This window comes from Bemisia tabaci, chromosome 2, assembly GCF_918797505.1.
Source record: "Bemisia tabaci chromosome 2, PGI_BMITA_v3".
NCBI lineage: Eukaryota > Metazoa > Arthropoda > Insecta > Hemiptera > Aleyrodidae > Bemisia > Bemisia tabaci.
Window position 1 is genome coordinate 20,015,177 of NC_092794.1, and position 18,286 is coordinate 20,033,462.

Sequence of the window (18,286 nt, forward strand, 5' to 3'; positions counted from 1 at the left end):
TTTCCACAATATAATTTTTTTGGTCTTTCCAATTTTTATTTCTAACTAATAATAATTGCCTCCCATAAATTTTATTGTTAACCTTAAAAGTAAGATATTTAACATTGCTTTCGAAATAATCAGACTTTCAGGAAAAATCTAAAGATCATACGAACAAAAGAAAACTCATTTGCAAGAGGTAACAAACAACTCATAATTAAAAATATTTACAAATCAAATGTATAAAATTTTACTTCCTGTGCAGAAAAAGAAATTAAATTTAAAAACAAATCGACTTCCTTTTTTGATAACTATTCATTTGAAACTGATCAGTATAAAGAGCAGGATCCAACCGACGTTACTTGAATGAATTGTTAAATTTGAATATGTTGATAAAATTCTAAATATTTTCCTGATAAGGATTAATAACAAATAGATAATATGTGTGTTTGAAACTTGAATATGATGTTGAATAAATACTACAAGTAAATAGTTTGTTGGAAAAAACTGATATATTTCAGGAAGAGAATGAAAACATCCAAATAGACTTTTCTGTAGACTTAAAATAAACAGTAAATCTTACAATATTTTTAGTCAACCAGTGCTATGACAGAAAACCTGGAAGTAAAACGGTCACTGGAAAGATCAGGGAGTATCTTCAGGCAGTAGAAAGAATGTAGGTCATTTCATTCACAGTAAGACCTCTGGTGATCCAACTTCATTTGAATAAATGTGAGCATGGGCAGATTTTTTGGGACTGTGATATTAGCATCTTGTGGATACTGTGACATAACAGAGCTCCTCATGGAGAATTTTCTTTCATTTCACTACACTGCAAAACAGATTACAATAGAATTGCATTTGCAGTAGTAAACATTTTAATTTTTTTTTTAAAACACATTTTTGAAACAAAAAAAACTTGAATCTTTTTTGGTGCTGCTGAAGATTAGAGCTTTCCATAAAAGACAAAATGATGTGACATCTCTTTATCAAACTCAGAAAAATTCAAAATTGGTTATTCTTAATTTATGAGTATTTATTCCTCTTTTTCTATCTTAAGGAGAAAAATTTTGCAAGACCCTTCGACTAGATTTATTTTTGAACAATCCTTTCTGCAAGCTGATTGCAACAGAATATGTTATTCCATCTTATTTTTGACAGTGATTGCATCTGAGTTTTTCTTTCATGCCCATAATATGAAAAATATTACTTACAGAACTTTCTAAAACTTGTGTGGATAAACGGTGCTGTTGAAAGTGCCATCACCAGGGGGTCATTTTTAACTGTTTTGGTATTGTAATAGCTGTCACTCTTAAAAATTCCGAAATTAGGAATTTTGAACGCGGCAAACATTTTTGAAATGATTCTTCATAGATGTATAAGACACTTCTAGAGCAAACACATTATGCTCAAAAAAATGTGAGGATCTGTCGAAAAGCATGATTTGCCAAATATATTTAGCAATTTGACACCTCGCGTAAGGTCATTGGAATTTTTTTTTTAAAAATCTTTTGTTCCCCTTCAAAGCTAACTAATTTGACATTTTTTAGAAAGTCAGTTATTTAAATATCAACAAAGTTAAAAATAAGGACAACCTTAATAGCCTTACTGGGAAAAAAATCCATCATTGGAGGGATCTATACGATATATGCTTTCCTTTCCAAGGAAAATTCAGAGACCCCTTATGTATGGGGAAGGGTTGACAAAAAATGTACGGTTTGGTAAAATCATGTATATGCAACCGGAGGAGAGAAGGCATTCCAATCACACAGATGTTCTAAAAAACAATAATATAAAAACTTTCTTGAATGATTCGATAGTTGTCTATGCTTTCGAGATACAAAGGTGTGGCTGAGCATTTCCTCTCCTCCAAGCAAACTGAATCAGACATGATGACTTAATCTAAGTATTCACAATTCACAGGCATAGTTTCCGAGTGCTTAAAACATAAAACATAAAATTTGCGCAGAAATTTTGGAAGGAATAGGAGTAACTTTTCAGCACCATCTGGATTCATTCATTGTTAGCATAATATCCGCTGAGGTCTATGCTAGTGGCAAGAACAATTAGGCTGAGATACCATTTTGTATTTCTTGTTTACAGGGACTCGCTCGTTTTTTGCTGGAAAAGAAAACACAGTATTTTTCTTAGTAAACAGCACGGAAGATTTTATGGATCAGCAACTGTCCTTGGATGTTGAGATTGCTACAAGGTTCAAAGTCATATTTTACAACATTAAATAGGTTCTGCTTTAACTGAGTGAATATGTAAGAACAGTAAATGGGGTGATGTATGTGAAAACCCACCAAGTTGGGACATCTCAAGCTGGTCCATCACCAAGTGCTCATAGTAACTTCCCTCTTACACTGCCTTGCGCTGGTGAGAGTTGGGTACAAGAGGGGTCATTCAAGCACACCTCTCACTAAAGCAGAGATTTTCTTTTGGAATGAGAGTAGTATTAATCAATTTGATTGAGTGTGATGAATAAAAATTGCAAATAAAAAAAAAAAGAATTGGGTAGAAAATCACATTTTTAAATATTTATTGTAACAGTTCCTTACAGTTGCTTGAAAGGAACATTAAGTAAATTCCATCCGGTGAACCTTTGTTTTTTTTTTAAAAAATTGATTAAAAGCATATTTCACCTCTCAAAAAGGGATTCACAGTACGTCGATTAACATTGGTGTTAAGGCTAAGGCCTTGTCTCCACGGGACATTTTCATGGGATTTGTCCCAAGTTCGAATCGCAGGAATGAAACTTCTGGGATTTTTCCCAGTAACCGTCTCCACGGGACGGAGCTCATACGGTCCTGGGACTAATTTGCGTGGGAAGATAAATTAGATAAAGTCGAGTATTTAACCGGGATTAAAATAATAATTGCACTCAATTGACAATTAGACACATTACTTTAACTGATCAAACATGAACAATACAACAGTAATCAACAAAATCTCGCACAATTCGTATACACTTCTTCTTCTTCTCTCAGTGGGTCCTAAGGATAAAAAGACCATACTTGGTACTGGGAAAAATATTGATTAACTCAATATTTTTCCCAACTTTGTAAGTGGGATTTTTCCCAGGGACAAATCCTGTGAAACGGCCCGTAGAGACAAGGCCTAACGCTATTAATTGATTCACGAGTGAGCTGCTTGGTTCACGAAAAAATTTGATTCTCTTTGACTGAAATTTGCCCGATTGAGTTTAGTTGGAATTTGAAACGCTATTAAAAAAAAGCTGAATATTTTACCTCATCTGTCAAATCTGTTAACTTCCAGCCTCCTTGACCGTCAAATTGGAGTAACTGCGTGTGGAATTTCCATAGAGAGGGTCTATGCGTAATAGTTAATAAGGTGATGCCAGCATCTTTAGCTGCTTGGTACATATTACTCTCGACATCTATACTAACTGCACTTGTGCACTCATCCAGCAGAGCAAAAGCAGGCCTGGAAATGAAAAATGATTAGTATACACATAATCTCCAATTCAGATTGTTCATGAATCCATGAATGCAGTTTTTACAATTCAGTATTCTATTAATCTAAAGTGACATGACTCTGTAACACTGGCTATGGCCATGCCCACTGGCCACCTGCATATTGGTGGCATAAGTGTAAAACCACGTACCTTCATTGCAATGTTTCGAAATTTCTGCTCCATTTTTATTTTTGGAAGAGAAACAAGCTGACTTCGTAACTTGAAATGTATACAGAATATTCTGCTGACAGAGTTGAAAAGTTAAAAAAATTTTCAAGAAATTACGCTGACTAATATTCAAAGAAAAAATTAAGTATGACAGATGGTCTACCAATGTCACAAATGGAAATACGCGATTTTACACCTTGGCAATCAATAAACGTACAGAGTGGGTCTATAGCATACTATCTATCCACATCAGGCATGTAACTTAGAGATAGGTACATGCACAGGTTTCAAAATCAATACAATAAAAAATTATTTAAATGATTCAAAATTTATGATTAAAAACTAACCATTTTTACGTATTATATTTTCCTAGAGCCACAGGGAATAGATACACTGGGTACTAATCTTCTTGTAAAAAAAATTAAGGTAGCGAAATTGACGATTAATAATTGCCACAAGTGTCATCAAGTCTTTGGTGGTGCCTTGGCTAGTAATATGAATTGACAATCTTCTTTTCCCCATCTATATTTTTACCAAAACTGCTGAGTTCATTTTTTTCGTCAAAAATCGAAGGAAATGCTAAAATCATCATCCTATCATGACTATTGAGGTAACACATTGGTGATGATGACATCAGATGGTACCACAGCATTCTTAATTTCAGATTAATACTGCATGCCATAGTAAGATAGTAGAACTTTTGCTTCGTCCAGTTAAAACAAACCCGTCCCACACTTAGGACAAGGGGGAGGGGGGGGCTGCTTGTGACTATATTTGAAAATGCTCATAAAAAGGACGGTCTTAAAAAACGGGGTGACTGGAAGAGGGCTTTTAAAATTAAAAGGGAAACAAACCTATTTTCTACTTTCAAAAGAATACAGCAAAAAAGCAAAATCAAAGAGAAAAATGGGACTTACTTGTGGTAGAATAATCGAGCAACCGCCATCCTTTGTTTTTCGCCTCCTGAGAGGACATCTTTCCAGTCGGCAGCTGCATCCCATCCACCTTCTCTGGTAACAAGATGCGCTAACGAAACACGTGCTAGGCACTTTTCAAGATCTGTATCGCTGAGTCCTTTCTTCTTCATATCCGAAACTGAATCAGGGTATATGACTTGCTCTCGTAAACTACCTAATGTCATGTATGGTCTGTGCAAAAATAGAAATTAAGAATCAGTTTAAGAAAGCATGTAATTAACAGAAATTTTATTTTAAAAATGAGGATTAAGATATTCAAGATATCAAGACAGGTACTCCTATGACATCATCAACAGGTATCACAATGACGTGTTATCAGGTGTTTTGATGATGTCACCAACGGGTGTTTTAATGACTTCAACAAAAGCCCTAATAACGCCACCAAATCACCAGGCAAAAGGGTTAATGGGTTCTTCCTGTGGCATCATCAACGACAGCCCTGATGATGTTATCAACGGGCATTATACATGCTTCTTTACTGCCTCCAGAGACCACCATAAGAATGTTTTTTTGCAGTAAAAGAATAGAAATATTTTAATAGTAAATTTTTTAAGATGAAAATTTGCTGATACACAAAAGAAAAACAGGAAGTATTAGGCCCACTTTCATGAACTGAAATACCATAAAACAAATTCTACAGGTGATATAAATTTTGGAATCTTAATAATTTGTAGAAAAGGAGGAGGGAAAAATTGATTTAATTTCCATTTTGGAGGATGAAGGTAATGTCATGCAAACAAACTTTGCTATCAATATATCATGGTCAAATGAGATGTCAAAAGTCTTAAATAAAGTTAACAAAATTTGAAAGTTGTTAATTTTTTTTGGCATTATTAATTAAACCTTTGGAAGTCCAGAAATCTTTTCAGATGGTCTTCCTGCTGATGCGGCAGTATAAGGTACCCTAATGAGGTGCTGTACACAAAGAGGGGCATAAAGGGGAGTTTAAAGGGGAATTTAGCCCCAACTTATCCTCCAGACCGAACGAAAACATTTGTAACGTGTGAATGTTTTAGGCTTGGGGTGAAAAATGTCAAAATCGAGAATCACTGTTTCTAGAAGTTTCTTGGCCTCCTGAATGCATCCCCGAAAGTTCCAAAAAAATTTCAAGAAATTTCAGGCGTAAACCTTTCATGAAATTTTCCATCTCTGATCCAAGTCATCAAATAAGGCAATCACAACACCTGACCTTGATATATCTATAGCATAGTTTTATAGCTTGAAATTAGCTTAAGAGACTTAAGCCAATGAAAAAACAAGGGAGAGAATAAGACAATTCACTGTAATATGGTCCATCTTCTGTCTAAAAGCTTTGAGTATTTATGATTCTAGTACGAACCTCTGAGGAATATAAAACATTGAACAGTTAAGGGGTCGCTGAAGTTCACCAGCGTAAACTGGCCACAGGCCACTAAGAACACGGAATAAGGAGGATTTTCCACAGCCATTGGGACCAGTGATGAGCAGGTGGTTCCCTGGTTTCATTGTTAAAGTTAGACTTGGGATCACCACATCCCCATTTGGTGTGACTATTGGAACATCCTTTAAAGATATACTTCCATCTGGTGAATTCCGGATAATACCTGAAATAAATAGGAGAGAAAATAAGTACTTTCAGTAAATTTTTTGGGGAGGACAATAGCGATTACTTTAAGGAGTCTGGGCAAAATTTTTGAAATCATGGAGATATCTTACACATGTGGATACCTACAATCACTTAAAATTGCAACATTTCAAAATTTGTTTGCTTAGGGTAAAAGTGCTTACTTAAATGAGATTCAAGTTGATAAAAGTAATTATTTTCTATGGATTGGGCAAACATTTAAAATGTAGTGGTGCCAGCTAAAAAGGTCGATTAAAAAGAATATATTTTGTTTCAAGTTTCTGAAAGTCATGAAAGTAATTTCCACAGAAATAAATTGATCAACACGAGTTTGCTGATTATTTAAGTTCTTCTGTACATGAATGTACTGAACGTAGACATAGCAAAAATCTACTGCTGCATCAATGCATTAGGTACTCTTAGCATCCTTCTCAATATATGTGGTACTTTTGCAATGTTGCCAGATGAGAAATTCTTTTTTTTCTGGAGAAAACAATTTTGCTGCAGAATCATACGTAAACAATTAAAAGTGTTTCCTTCAAAAAATTATTACAAACCTTTTTTCAACAACATTCATTGACTAGGTACTGCTCCTTTCAGATAGGATGTGCAAAAATTATGGATACTTTTTAATAATTCAAAAATGGTTGTTGACATTGTATTGCATTTTTCTCGTTTTTTTTGTTTCTTTCTTTTTTTTCAGGGAGCGTCTTCAGCTCTTGGTCTACAATCGTTGCCAAAAGTAAGAAAATATTATGGTTTTCTCAGAATTTGGAGGGGCTGCAGCTAAGACTGGGTGCACTTTTGGAAAAACTTTTCAGAGGAAAAAAGTCTTATTTAGGCCTCTAAAGGACGCCCCTGCAGTCTAGCCCTTTAAACCTGGGACATCCTGCGTGAAATCATTTTCTTACATGAACCATCACGTTTATAAAAATTTACTCCTCACAAATAAAAATCTTGCTTCTGATCATGACAGCTTTATTTGGAAGAGATAAGTTACTCACCTTTGACTAATAGTTGACCATTGCTATCATATTGAAGTGAGGGAGTCGTACTCCACTGTTTTATTGAGTTCACAGTTGTCTTCTTATACTTCCCTTCACTAACTTCCTCAAAAACATCAAACATTGCTCCTACCCTTGATGTATAGCCAGCTAATTCCACAACTTCCTAAATGGAATAAAATGAAAAAAGTTGGTTAAATGATTAGATTCATCTTGAAAATGCATTATAGTAACAAGGAATTTTAATTTCTTTTTCTAGCCGCTATTTTCATCCCCCCTCCCTACCCCTGAAGACGGTAATCATTTATTGAATACAGATTCCATTCAGCTCTTTTTGGCTGTATTTTGCCATTTTTGGCGTGTTCAGCTGATGACATCAATGTCAAATCCTTTGATGACGCCACTGGAACACATAATTTTGGCATTTATCGGCCATATTGAGCTACTTCCCGCTGTATTCAGCCATTTTGAATTTTTACGTCTGATCACGTCATTGAAGCCCTCGTTGATGAAATCTTCGGGCACCCTATGTGATGTCATCAGGAAGCAATGTTTGGGCAGTTTTTTGTCCTTTGTCTGTCACTTATGGCTATTTGCCGCTTTTTTGGGTTATTTCAGGCCACCTTCCAGATTTTTTCGAGGAATCACGAGTGTTTTAAAAATGTCCGCAAAATATTGTATATATGCGCATCAACAGATATGAAATCAGCTTGTTTCATTTTCGTTTCTCCCTTTCTTATAAATCGATCCGCTGGTGAAAATCAGCTATAAGACTGAGAGAATTTTACAGTATTTTGGCAAAGACACCAACCTTATATGAGGACATCAGTCGTTCTACAGCATCTGCACCATTAACTAATAGATTTCTTGCAGTTGTTAAATACTGAGTTCTGTCACTAACACTATCCGCACCACCTGAAATTAAAAAAAATATTAAGAGATAAGCAGAAGAGGAAACAGAAAATTAGAGAAGATGAGAGAGAGAGAAAAAAAACCATTCAGCAAGTTGCGTAGCTTACGCACTCATAATTACGAGACAGGGAAATAATGAGACAATCTCGACAGCTTTTGTATTTTTGTTTCTTTGTAAGTAAAGTCATAATGTGCTAATCAAGAAGTTCTTAGTTCCGCCCACGTCAGCATCGACTTAAAAGTTGTTCCTTGCAGATAAATCTACAGCAACGTAGATTAAATTGGTTCAATTAAAATTCAATACAAGGAGAAGGTACGCGGAAAAGTCGGAGTCGGCGCCTTTTTCAGTTGACATAAATTTAAATTTAAATTTAAATTTACTTTTGTTGCGAGAATTACGGATGCTTCAACTACGCCCAAACATCGGACCCGCGGCAAAATGAGATGGTTACCTACGGAAAAAGTTGGATATCTCTGCCACCAGTAGATCTAATTTAAAACACTTCAGCTCGTTTCAAACCTAAAAATAAGGCCAACTTTACTTTTTTACAGTTTTGCTTCATCTGTAATACTGCCGTGCTAAAGGAGAACGCCGTGAATTCCCACAAGCGTTGCCAAGTTTCCTACCACACAATTCGGTTTTTCTCGGGAACTTGATTAGATTTATGTTTCGATGTTTGGGAAAATTTTGTTTGCAACCGGATCTGAAATAACAAAAACTTCCAACGAAAGGTATTCTCGATTTTCTATAAAATAAATATTTGTCAGGGGAGCTTTAGTAACACAAGGAAAAAATTGAATTGCTGGTTAAACGGTTTTGTAGCTAAAAAAAAGTGACTGCACTGTTTCAATGTAGATTTTACGACCAAAAAATGCTACTTCAACACCACAAAAATGATATTTAAACCAACCCCGTGGTTAAATTAGCTTTCCAATGTTGTAAAATGTACATTCGAAACATTGCAGTCACTTTTTCAAACAATTGAATTATTAAATCAGCGATCCATTTTTTTGCCGTGCATTGAAATGTCTATGCGCCGTTCTTCCTTAACATTGCAGAACGGTCAGAGGCGATTCCAGCAAGTTGGCAGCAATATCAATACTGCATTTAAACCTATTGAATATAACGATTCTAGGCGAGACAAGATGGCTCAACTAGAATCGATTGTTTAATATACATTTCAACGGAGAAAAAACAATGTTGCCAACGAGAGGTGGAGGAGTAAAAGGGGAGAGAGATCATATTACCCGGCATCCGGGAGCCAGCGATGATGGGAAGAGAGATCATGATCATGCCGGTTCCACTCCAGACGTACTTCATAAGGAACTGCTCCAGAACAACGTACCATAGCCTCTGCATGAAGATGGTATTTTTGTGAGAAACCAATGACTGGTAGGCTGCCTCTAGATGTGTCAATTCCACCTACAACAGACGAAAAAGAACAATCAGGTAAGGTTGTTTTTGATTAGGTAAGAAAAGAAAAATAATATTTTCTGTAGTGAAGAGAGTAAATAAACATTAAAAATAAATACACCCTCCGAGCTTTACTGCCGTGCTAAGGTAAAATGCCGTACTTCGTATAAACATTCGAGATTTGCCAAATTTCTCTGAATAAAATATGTATTTTTGAGGAGACTTTTGCATAAACTTCCTTTAAATTTTCAATTCGCTTTAATTAGATTGCGAACAAGACTGATTGAAAAATTTGAAGAAAAACATCAATAAATTTCCCGGTAAATTCAGTTTTTATTGAAGGAAATATGGCAAAATCTGAAGGCTCATACGGCCTTCTTTCTTAGCACGGCAGTATATTGCACCTCATACACGAGCAAATAAGTGAAAAATTGAGCACTGAGCACAGAGTTCAAGATTTCGGAAGAATAATGGTTCAGTCACGCTAGTCACATAATCGTGTTTTGATGGTTTAAGCTTATACATTATTATGAAACATTAAGCTTTGTTCAAACGCCAAGTTTCTCCGTCAACTCTAAGGCCCGCAACTCGGCCGCCAACCATCGAAAAAAAAAAACTCCACGTAAAAAATCATGTTTAAGTTATTTCAGATATGAATGGATTCAAAAGTCGACGGGTGCACGCGAAAGAAAGCGCGTTTATATCTCTTTGCAACGTTATGCATACAATTTATGTTTTATTTTCAATGAATGTTTTAAAAAAGCTACACACAATTTTTCTGAAAAGTTTCCGCGACTTTTCATAAATGATCTCAAATAAAAGCATCGCAAATTTAGACGCGATAGTTTCGTTCGTTCTATTTCCTTTTCATGTAATTAATTAAAATTAAATATCATCCGATACTTATCACCCGATATTAAATTGTTGAAATATTCCTACAGTTTTGTAGGCACTAAAATGCGTTTCACGCCAACGGACCGAATGCATGTCGTTTGGTGCAATGCGAGAAGTTTTCAGGCAGTCTTGTAGGCGCTGACATGCGTCCAACGCCGACCTCACCGTTTGGCGCGATGCGTGAAGTATTCCAACAGTCTTGCAGGCGCTAATATGCGTTTGACGCTGGCCGCACTGTGTTTGGCGCGATTAATCGAACTCGCGTTAGGATAATCGCGGCGCGTTGCTCCTTCAAAATTTTTTCCTGCTTTTTGTTAACTCATTTTTTTAAATGAGGAAGCAGCTAACTTCATAGCTTAAAATATATACAGAATATTCTGTTGAAGGAGAAGAAAAATTAAGATAGCTTAAAATAAAGCACGTTGGGCAGTTTTCATAAGAGAAAATAAAGTTTGGCAGGAGTCTGCAACGTCGCAAAAGGATGTACATGGCTTCGCTCTTTGTTCATAGATTTGTTAATATCTCATTCAAAAGTTGATCTCCGGACTTCCCGTTGTGTGAGTAGTTTTTTACGTAAAATTTTGAAGAGAAGACAAAAGACGATTATTTCTAGGTCAAACCTTGTCTACCTTTGTCCATAATTCTGAAATATCTCCCACGACGTATCTCTATCACCTATTCAGTTCATTCAATCCGATAGCAGAATGGCATCATTGATGGAAGCTCCGTGCCCAGCTTACATACGGTTACGCGGCGCGGCGTCACCGGAACCTACAGGCAAATCGGCTCGACAATGCGCTATGCTTTCGCCGCGAACCCGTTATCCACTGCGATTTCCATGACGACAAACGCCCCTACGGGGCTAATATACGGGAAGTAAAACACAAAATAGCCACGGTCTTCGGTTGAAAATTTCAAGAGAAAATGCCAGCTAGTTTTCTTGAAGAAAGATAAAAAAACGAGTGGTGAATAACAATGTCATAATCTGAGAAATGCAATTTTCTAGTCTTTCCATTTTCTTCTGTGCTAAATTCACCGCAAACTGTACCAAAATCAACACAAAATTTGTGCTGGCTTGTGTTTCACTTCCTGTATTAACCAAAAGTAACACAAAAACCCAACTTTTTTTTTTTTTTTTTTAAAAAACAATTGTGTTGATTTGTGTTTCACTTCCTATATAACCAAAAGTAACACAAAAACCCAACTTTTTTTTTTTTTTTTAAAAAAAATTGTGTTGATTTGTGTTTCACTTCCTATATAACCAAAAGTAACACAAAAACTCAACTTTTTTTTTTTTTTTTTTTTTTTTTTTATCAGTGTACAAGCTTTAAATATCAAAACACTATTTTGTAACCAGCGGAACCGATCCGTTGCGCAGGCAAGCATACTAGGATGAGGAGTCCGATTGCGGGTCCATTGAATCATCAAAGAGGCCTTAAGGTATTGCGGCATCTATTGAGGCATGAGACTAATATACTGCCGTGCTAAGGAAAATCGCCGTATTAGCCTTTAGACGTTGCCATACTTTCTTCAATAAAAACTCAATTTACTAGGAAAATTGTGGATATCTTTCTTCAATTTGTTTTAGACAATTTTGTTCGCAATTTTATCTAAAACGTCTGCAAATTTCAAAGAAAAAAATTCATAATTATCTTCAAAAATTAACTTTTTATCCGGGAAAATTTGGCAACTCTCAAATGTTCATAGGGCGTTCTTCCTTAGCACGGCAGTATACTTATTGAAAGCGATCAGCCGCCAAAGCCACGTCATGCGTGCGCGGTTCTGTAGCTCCGACGATTACGGAGTGAAAGTCGTTTGGAGAGGAGAGAAAAAGTTCGGAAAGGTGATTTCTCGCCGTTGCCATTGCCATCATATAACAATATTTTAACCAATGGCGTGGCGTGCTTTTCAATATATAGATTGATCTGCCATTTAAGCCTTTGGAAAAGGATCGATAAAGAGGGTGTTCGCAACGAACACCTTATTCTACACCAATTCTAATGAGACAAAAATTCATCTCGTTCTGTAAACGCTGATAGGCGTCAATTATGAATACGCAACTCTATTAGCAGATATCGTCCGCTTTCGGTTCGGTTAGGTCCCCTTTTCAATCAAGGAAATTTCGACATAAACATCAAAATTTGCAGTTTTGACAAAAAAATTCTTGTCTGACCCCTCTCTGTAGTTCGTCCAGGGTGTCTACTAAAACAGGCTGGCCAAAAATCAGTACTTTTTTAGTACATTCCCAAAAATTCAGGACCTCCTCAACAGAAAAATTCAGCACTTTTTAAGTACCTTCATTTGACGGAATTCGAAACATTTAAAAAATTTGAATTTCTCTCTCAAATTACGACAAAAATGAAAAATTCCGGACCTTCTAGCGGAATTTCCGCACTTTCTCGGTACTTCCGGACCGTCCTTAAAAAATCAGTGCTATTTCCGGACTTGTAGACATCCTGTTCGTCCCACCGTGCGGCGCGCAGCGCCAAGACCGCGAGTACCGTGACGCGGGGGGGGGGGGGGGGCGGCGGCTTCGTGTCGCGGATGAGGTTCGATGACTTACGCCCGTTGTTGACTGTCATTGTTGAACATTTTAAAAATACTGACCGCTCCAAGTTGACTGTTGGGTAACGGTCCGTGTTTGGATAGCTCCCGAGCTTGGACTTTCCGGAAACCGAACTCTTCACCACACCATTTGCAGTAGAAGGGCATCGTTCGCTTTCCGATCCGATGAAAGTCAAAACATTTTCCAATGAAAAATCAACAGGTCGTTTGAAATTCAGATAGATGAGATTCGTAATGCGACGAAGAAGACAAGGAAATGGACGACATTTTGCAGCAAGGATTCGATAGTTTTGAATAATTTAAGAAACAACAGACGATGGCTTCATGCAAAGAAGAACAAAAGTTTGTTGGAAAAGAAGAGGTCTGCTCGCTTCGAAGTAAGCGCAATTTTAGGGAAACGGCGCGTAAGTGCCCATGAGAACTCGTGCGGCGATGCAAAATTTAAAAAATATTCAAACAATTAATTTTTTTAGAAGTTCGACATTAAACTTGGAACGCCGCAAAACGCGTAGAAACAGTAAAATCTTACTTTCGTTTCGGGGGAAAAATCATGAGTCGAGGTTTCTAATCGAATCTTGAGATGATTGTATGGATCACACATGCAGTCCCTGTATAGTCAGTAAAATATCATGGAAAATGAAACATTTGTCAGCAGGGTGAATTTTCATTTTGGATCTTAGACTCGTTGGGAGATGCTCGGTGGTTCTTTTTCGCTGATCGGAATAAATTCACGTTTTGCAACGAGGAACCACAAATTCGTTCCAGTCAAGATCCATCCATATAGGTCAGTCATTGCGCAGATTTCCCCGCTCGGGGTAAGCCCCTTTCCATTGGCTCGTGACGTCAGCATTACTGCCGCGAAAACCAGAAAAGTCGGAAACAATGCTTTTCTTATGGGAGAGAGCAAATTTTTCTTAATGAATCATTTAAATTTCTTACTTTTAAATCCTTTGAAACTTTCTGTGTGTCGAAAAGAACGTTTAGACATTAGCATTCAGGGTTTCGATTTTGCCGAATTTGTGTTCTTTCATTTTTACAGTTTACTCTGCATCAGCCATTTTTACACGCGAATCTATACCACTAGATGGCTTGTTACATCGCTGACTTCAAAAATCATTTAAAAATATAAAAACGCAAATTCAGCTGAATTGAAACCCTTGACGCTAATTTCTAAACGTTCCTTTCGACACTCAGAAAGCTTCAAAGAATTTAAAAGTAAGAAATTTAAATGATTCATTAAGAAAAATTTGTTCTCTCCCATAAGAAAAGCATTGTTTCCGACATTTCTGGTTTTCGCGGCAGTAATGCTGACGTCATGCGCAGAAGATTCTCATTTGGGTTTCGGGAATGACTGACCTATATGGATGGATCTTGGTTCCAGTTAAATTAACGCGTTTCGCAGCGAACAGACCGAAGTTCACTCCTCGATTTTGAAAAAGGCAAATGCTGATAGCATTTTACTATGATAGTCCTAAAATCAGGGTTGCCACCGAATTTGAAGAATGAATTTCTCTGACAATTCCCTGATATCCCTGACAAAGGTAAAATTTCCTGACGATTGAAGTTATGCCAGATGATTAAAAAGAAACAATTTGAAATAGTTTTTAGGCAATCTTGTTTTTGGAAACACCAAGCTCATTTCAGAAAATAATTAAAGGTTACTCAACAATTTTCCACTGACACTTTCGTCATTTTCCCTGACATTTCAAGATCTCACCTGATATTTCAAAATTCCCTGACATTTCCCGGTATTCCCTGACTTGGCAACCCTGCAAAATTGATCTCAGTGTGGTGACACAGATGAAGATCCGTCGATACTGAGCTTGCAAAAAACAAATTTACATGCACAGAAAATCTCGATATGTACCGATAACCGACGCGTGTATTTTTTCGCCCTCTGAAAGAGGCTGCTTATGAGGTCAGCAAGGGTGCAGATCCCGAACTTCTCCACCCTCCCCCTCGCCCGGGTATTTTTCCACCCCTCCAACGTAAGAGCGTATCTCAATTTCCACGTGAGCCCTATTTTACATATGAATCCATTCTTTCTAAGGATCATGCGGAAATTGAGATAGGCCCTTACACCGGAGGAGCGGGAATTTTTCCGCAAATGTTTTCTCTCAAGCGGACTAATAAAGCACTGCGGCACGGAGGGCCTGCATACATTATAGGCCTTGGCTCGGCTAACATCCTCCCCCGAAACCGCCGCATCCCTCTCTCCAACCCCCACCGCAATTTACATCCCTTCTCTCTCTCTCTCCCCCCCCTCTCTCTCTGCCAGGCTTGTCGCGAATGACGAACGACTGTTGCAAAACTTTGTTTTATTCATCGCTTTTTCAGTGCATCGTCTCTCACAGTCTCACATGAGATGCCGCACAGTGGATCGAGTCAATAAAAGAGGTCTGACGTGAAATTTTTAAAGAAATCAAGATAGCCGAATCTAAAAAACTCCAACTCACGAAAATAAATTAAAATAAGGCGTGGTTTTTTTAGACGAAAAATATCGCATTCGATACTGCCATGATATCGAAACTGGACTCGAATACGATACTTTCTCCCTGAAAAAACCACGCCTATATTACGTTGAATTTGTTGGTGAAATTGTGAAATTGGTGAAATTGTTGTTGAATTTGTGTCAAAATTGGTAGGTGAATTCTGTAGTCTCCTGACAACACAGGGCGTCTACTAAAATAGGCTGGCAAAAAATCAGTACTTTTACAGTATTTTTTCAGTACATTCCCAAGAAATTCAGTACCTCCTCAACGGAAAATTTCAGTACTTCTTCAGTACCTTTAGTTGACGAAGTTCGGAAAATTTAAAAAATTTGAATTTCTCGCTCAAATTGCGACAAAAATGACAAAATTCCGGACTTTTTTGTGGAATTTCCGCAATTTTTCAGTACTTTCGGACCGTCCTAAAAAAATCAGCACTATTTCCGAACTTGTAGACACCCTGAAACAGAACTGCGATCTCAAAATTCGAGAAAAATGACGAGTGGGTGAAAAAATGAAACCAATCGATGCGAGATATCGCACGTTTTCGGCACAAAATATGGTGTCCATCGAATCACCTTAAATGGAGAAAAGACAATGTTGCAAATTTGCCAATGTTTCGAGGGACAGTCAATTTGAAAAATGACTGGAAACATTCTTTCCCTGCTACCTTGATGAGCAGGAGAGCATGAGCCACCAAGTTGGATTCACCGAGTTCTTGGATGAATGATGTCAAGTCCCCACCCATCTCTTTCCTGTGGCATTGCGGTCATTCTTCGTCATCGTTTAATTCATTATTTTCCCCATTTCTGAGGCATTCCCACCGCAAAGATGTCTTTTTTCCTCGTGGTTTAGCCATGCACACACGATATTGCGGTACGAAGGGAACCTCCGTGGTTGCTATCCCAGAGGACAGTTGGCGCCTTCAAAAAGCTACGTCCTGTTGAAAGCGGGAATTTTGAAATACCGCTTTGAAAATACGTGGTTTCGCACTTAGACCATCGACGGAGTATGTACAATGAACCACTAGACAAGGTACGAATTTATGCATTCTGATACAAGTTTCTTAACCAGAATTTCATGTAGAACACGATTCTTGCATTATAAATTTCCGAAATCAACTCCTAACTGGACTGCGTTAAACAACAGCAAGGAACCAAGCTACATCAGCTATTGCCAAATTTAATTGGGCAACTTAATTTTTTACATGAAAACGGTTGTGCGGATTTATGTACAAATTTCAGTGATTTTCCTCCACTACGAAGCGAGTTCCTGAAAATTTTCAAAAGAATAGGTAAGCACAAACGTTCTCTCGTAATAAATTAAATCGCCCAGTTCAATTTGGCAATAGCTGATGTGGCTTGGTTCCTTTCTGTTAAACGCAGTCCAACTAAGATTTTAAAGTTTATATTTCACATTAGTTACGGGAATTTTTAATTGCCCGGTCACAAAAGACGCAATTTTCTACGTGAGTTAAATCGCGCCTCACAACAGTTTCGGCAAGCTTCTCAATCGGCGAGCATTGATCGTTTCTCAGCCTTCGTCGTCCAAAGTGGAAACAATTTGCCATAGCTGAGCCAAAGTGTCAAGATTGAGGTTGCCAAATTTTCACACCGCAAAGACTGCTAGGGTAACGTTTAGTGTGCGATTTAACTCATGAGGACCATTGAGTTTTCATGAGCGGGAGGTTTGAATTCACGTGTCAAGAAACATTAAATATCTTCTATAAGAGTTAATGTCAGTAATTTTCGTCGTGCAAATCGTGTTCTACGAGAAATTTGGGTTAAGGTACATGTATTAGAATGCTTAACTTTGTGCCTTGTCTTGTGGTCAATTGAGATGCTAGGCACCGGAAAATCGCTTCTGAAGTTCATCCTTCAACAGTGCGTATCTGGCCCTTGATCGCCAAGAGAGCGAACCACGCGGCATTTTTAAAACGGCGGCGTATAAAAAAATCGCGGGCTGCCAGTGTTTTCGGGATTCATTAATTTAAATATGTGATTCTTCTCGCGAATTTGAGCCAATTATGTTGACCAAACTCATAATAAATGCAAAAATATACGGAACTCGCAGGTTTTTATGAAATAAATTTAATACTTAAACACCCCGAGGGGAACCAAGAGCTGAGAACTCGCACATACGGTATCGCCAGTCGCCGCACACTGGTCTCAGGAGTGCTGGACAGAACAACCTCAAAAAAAGACTTCATCGGTAGTCCAGAACATAGCGACTCTGATAAGCTATATGGGAATGAGCAATTGAACCTTACTTTGCGAAATTAAGTAGAGGTACCTACATACATCCTTTTAAGTTTTTGTGATTTAATTTCCTCTTGTACCTTGGCGTAAAAATTCTAATTTTTTTGGCGGAGGAAGTAGAGATTACGTTAGGTTATTTGTAGATATTCTTTATTGATCTCACACAAAGTAGCATGGAGCTCAAAGTTATCGGAAAGTACATATTCGGACTTTTACAGCTTCTATTCACCCATGCGGTCGATCGTAGGTAGAATTTCTCCTATTTTGTCCACTTTTGAAGCTATGAATTTCTTTGTGGCGCTTTACTATATTCCGTGAAAAGATTTTTCGTAAGAATTTTGAAATTTGACAAAAGTTCGAGAGCTATTTTATTTTCATTGAAGAGTCATCAACTCTATCAATTCTCTCAATAATTCTTACTAAAAACTTGACCAGCATGCTGAGCGTTGAAATTGATAGACAAATCAATAGAAAAAGAAGACATAGGGAGTATGGAGCAATCCTACTAGTTGAAATGGGTGGTTTTTACAAACCAATGGGGTAAG

General features: G+C 37.3%; 1 protein-coding gene across 1 annotated transcript in view; it reads right to left on the bottom strand.

Annotated features, from left to right (window-relative positions):
* Positions 1 to 469: 469 nt before the first annotated feature.
* The window catches only part of Abcd1 (ATP binding cassette subfamily D), a 105,809-nt gene continuing 87,992 nt past the window's right edge, over positions 470 to 18,286 (bottom strand). Inside the window, exons 4-10 of the mRNA XM_019060823.2 lie at positions 9,370 to 9,544; positions 8,021 to 8,124; positions 7,210 to 7,375; positions 5,942 to 6,185; positions 4,543 to 4,773; positions 3,231 to 3,426; positions 470 to 2,100 (exon numbers count right to left, since the gene is read on the bottom strand). Coding sequence (XP_018916368.2) covers positions 2,077 to 2,100; positions 3,231 to 3,426; positions 4,543 to 4,773; positions 5,942 to 6,185; positions 7,210 to 7,375; positions 8,021 to 8,124; positions 9,370 to 9,544 — 1,140 coding nt within the window. The 3' untranslated portion in view covers positions 470 to 2,076. The remainder of the gene's footprint in view (positions 2,101 to 3,230; positions 3,427 to 4,542; positions 4,774 to 5,941; positions 6,186 to 7,209; positions 7,376 to 8,020; positions 8,125 to 9,369; positions 9,545 to 18,286) is intronic.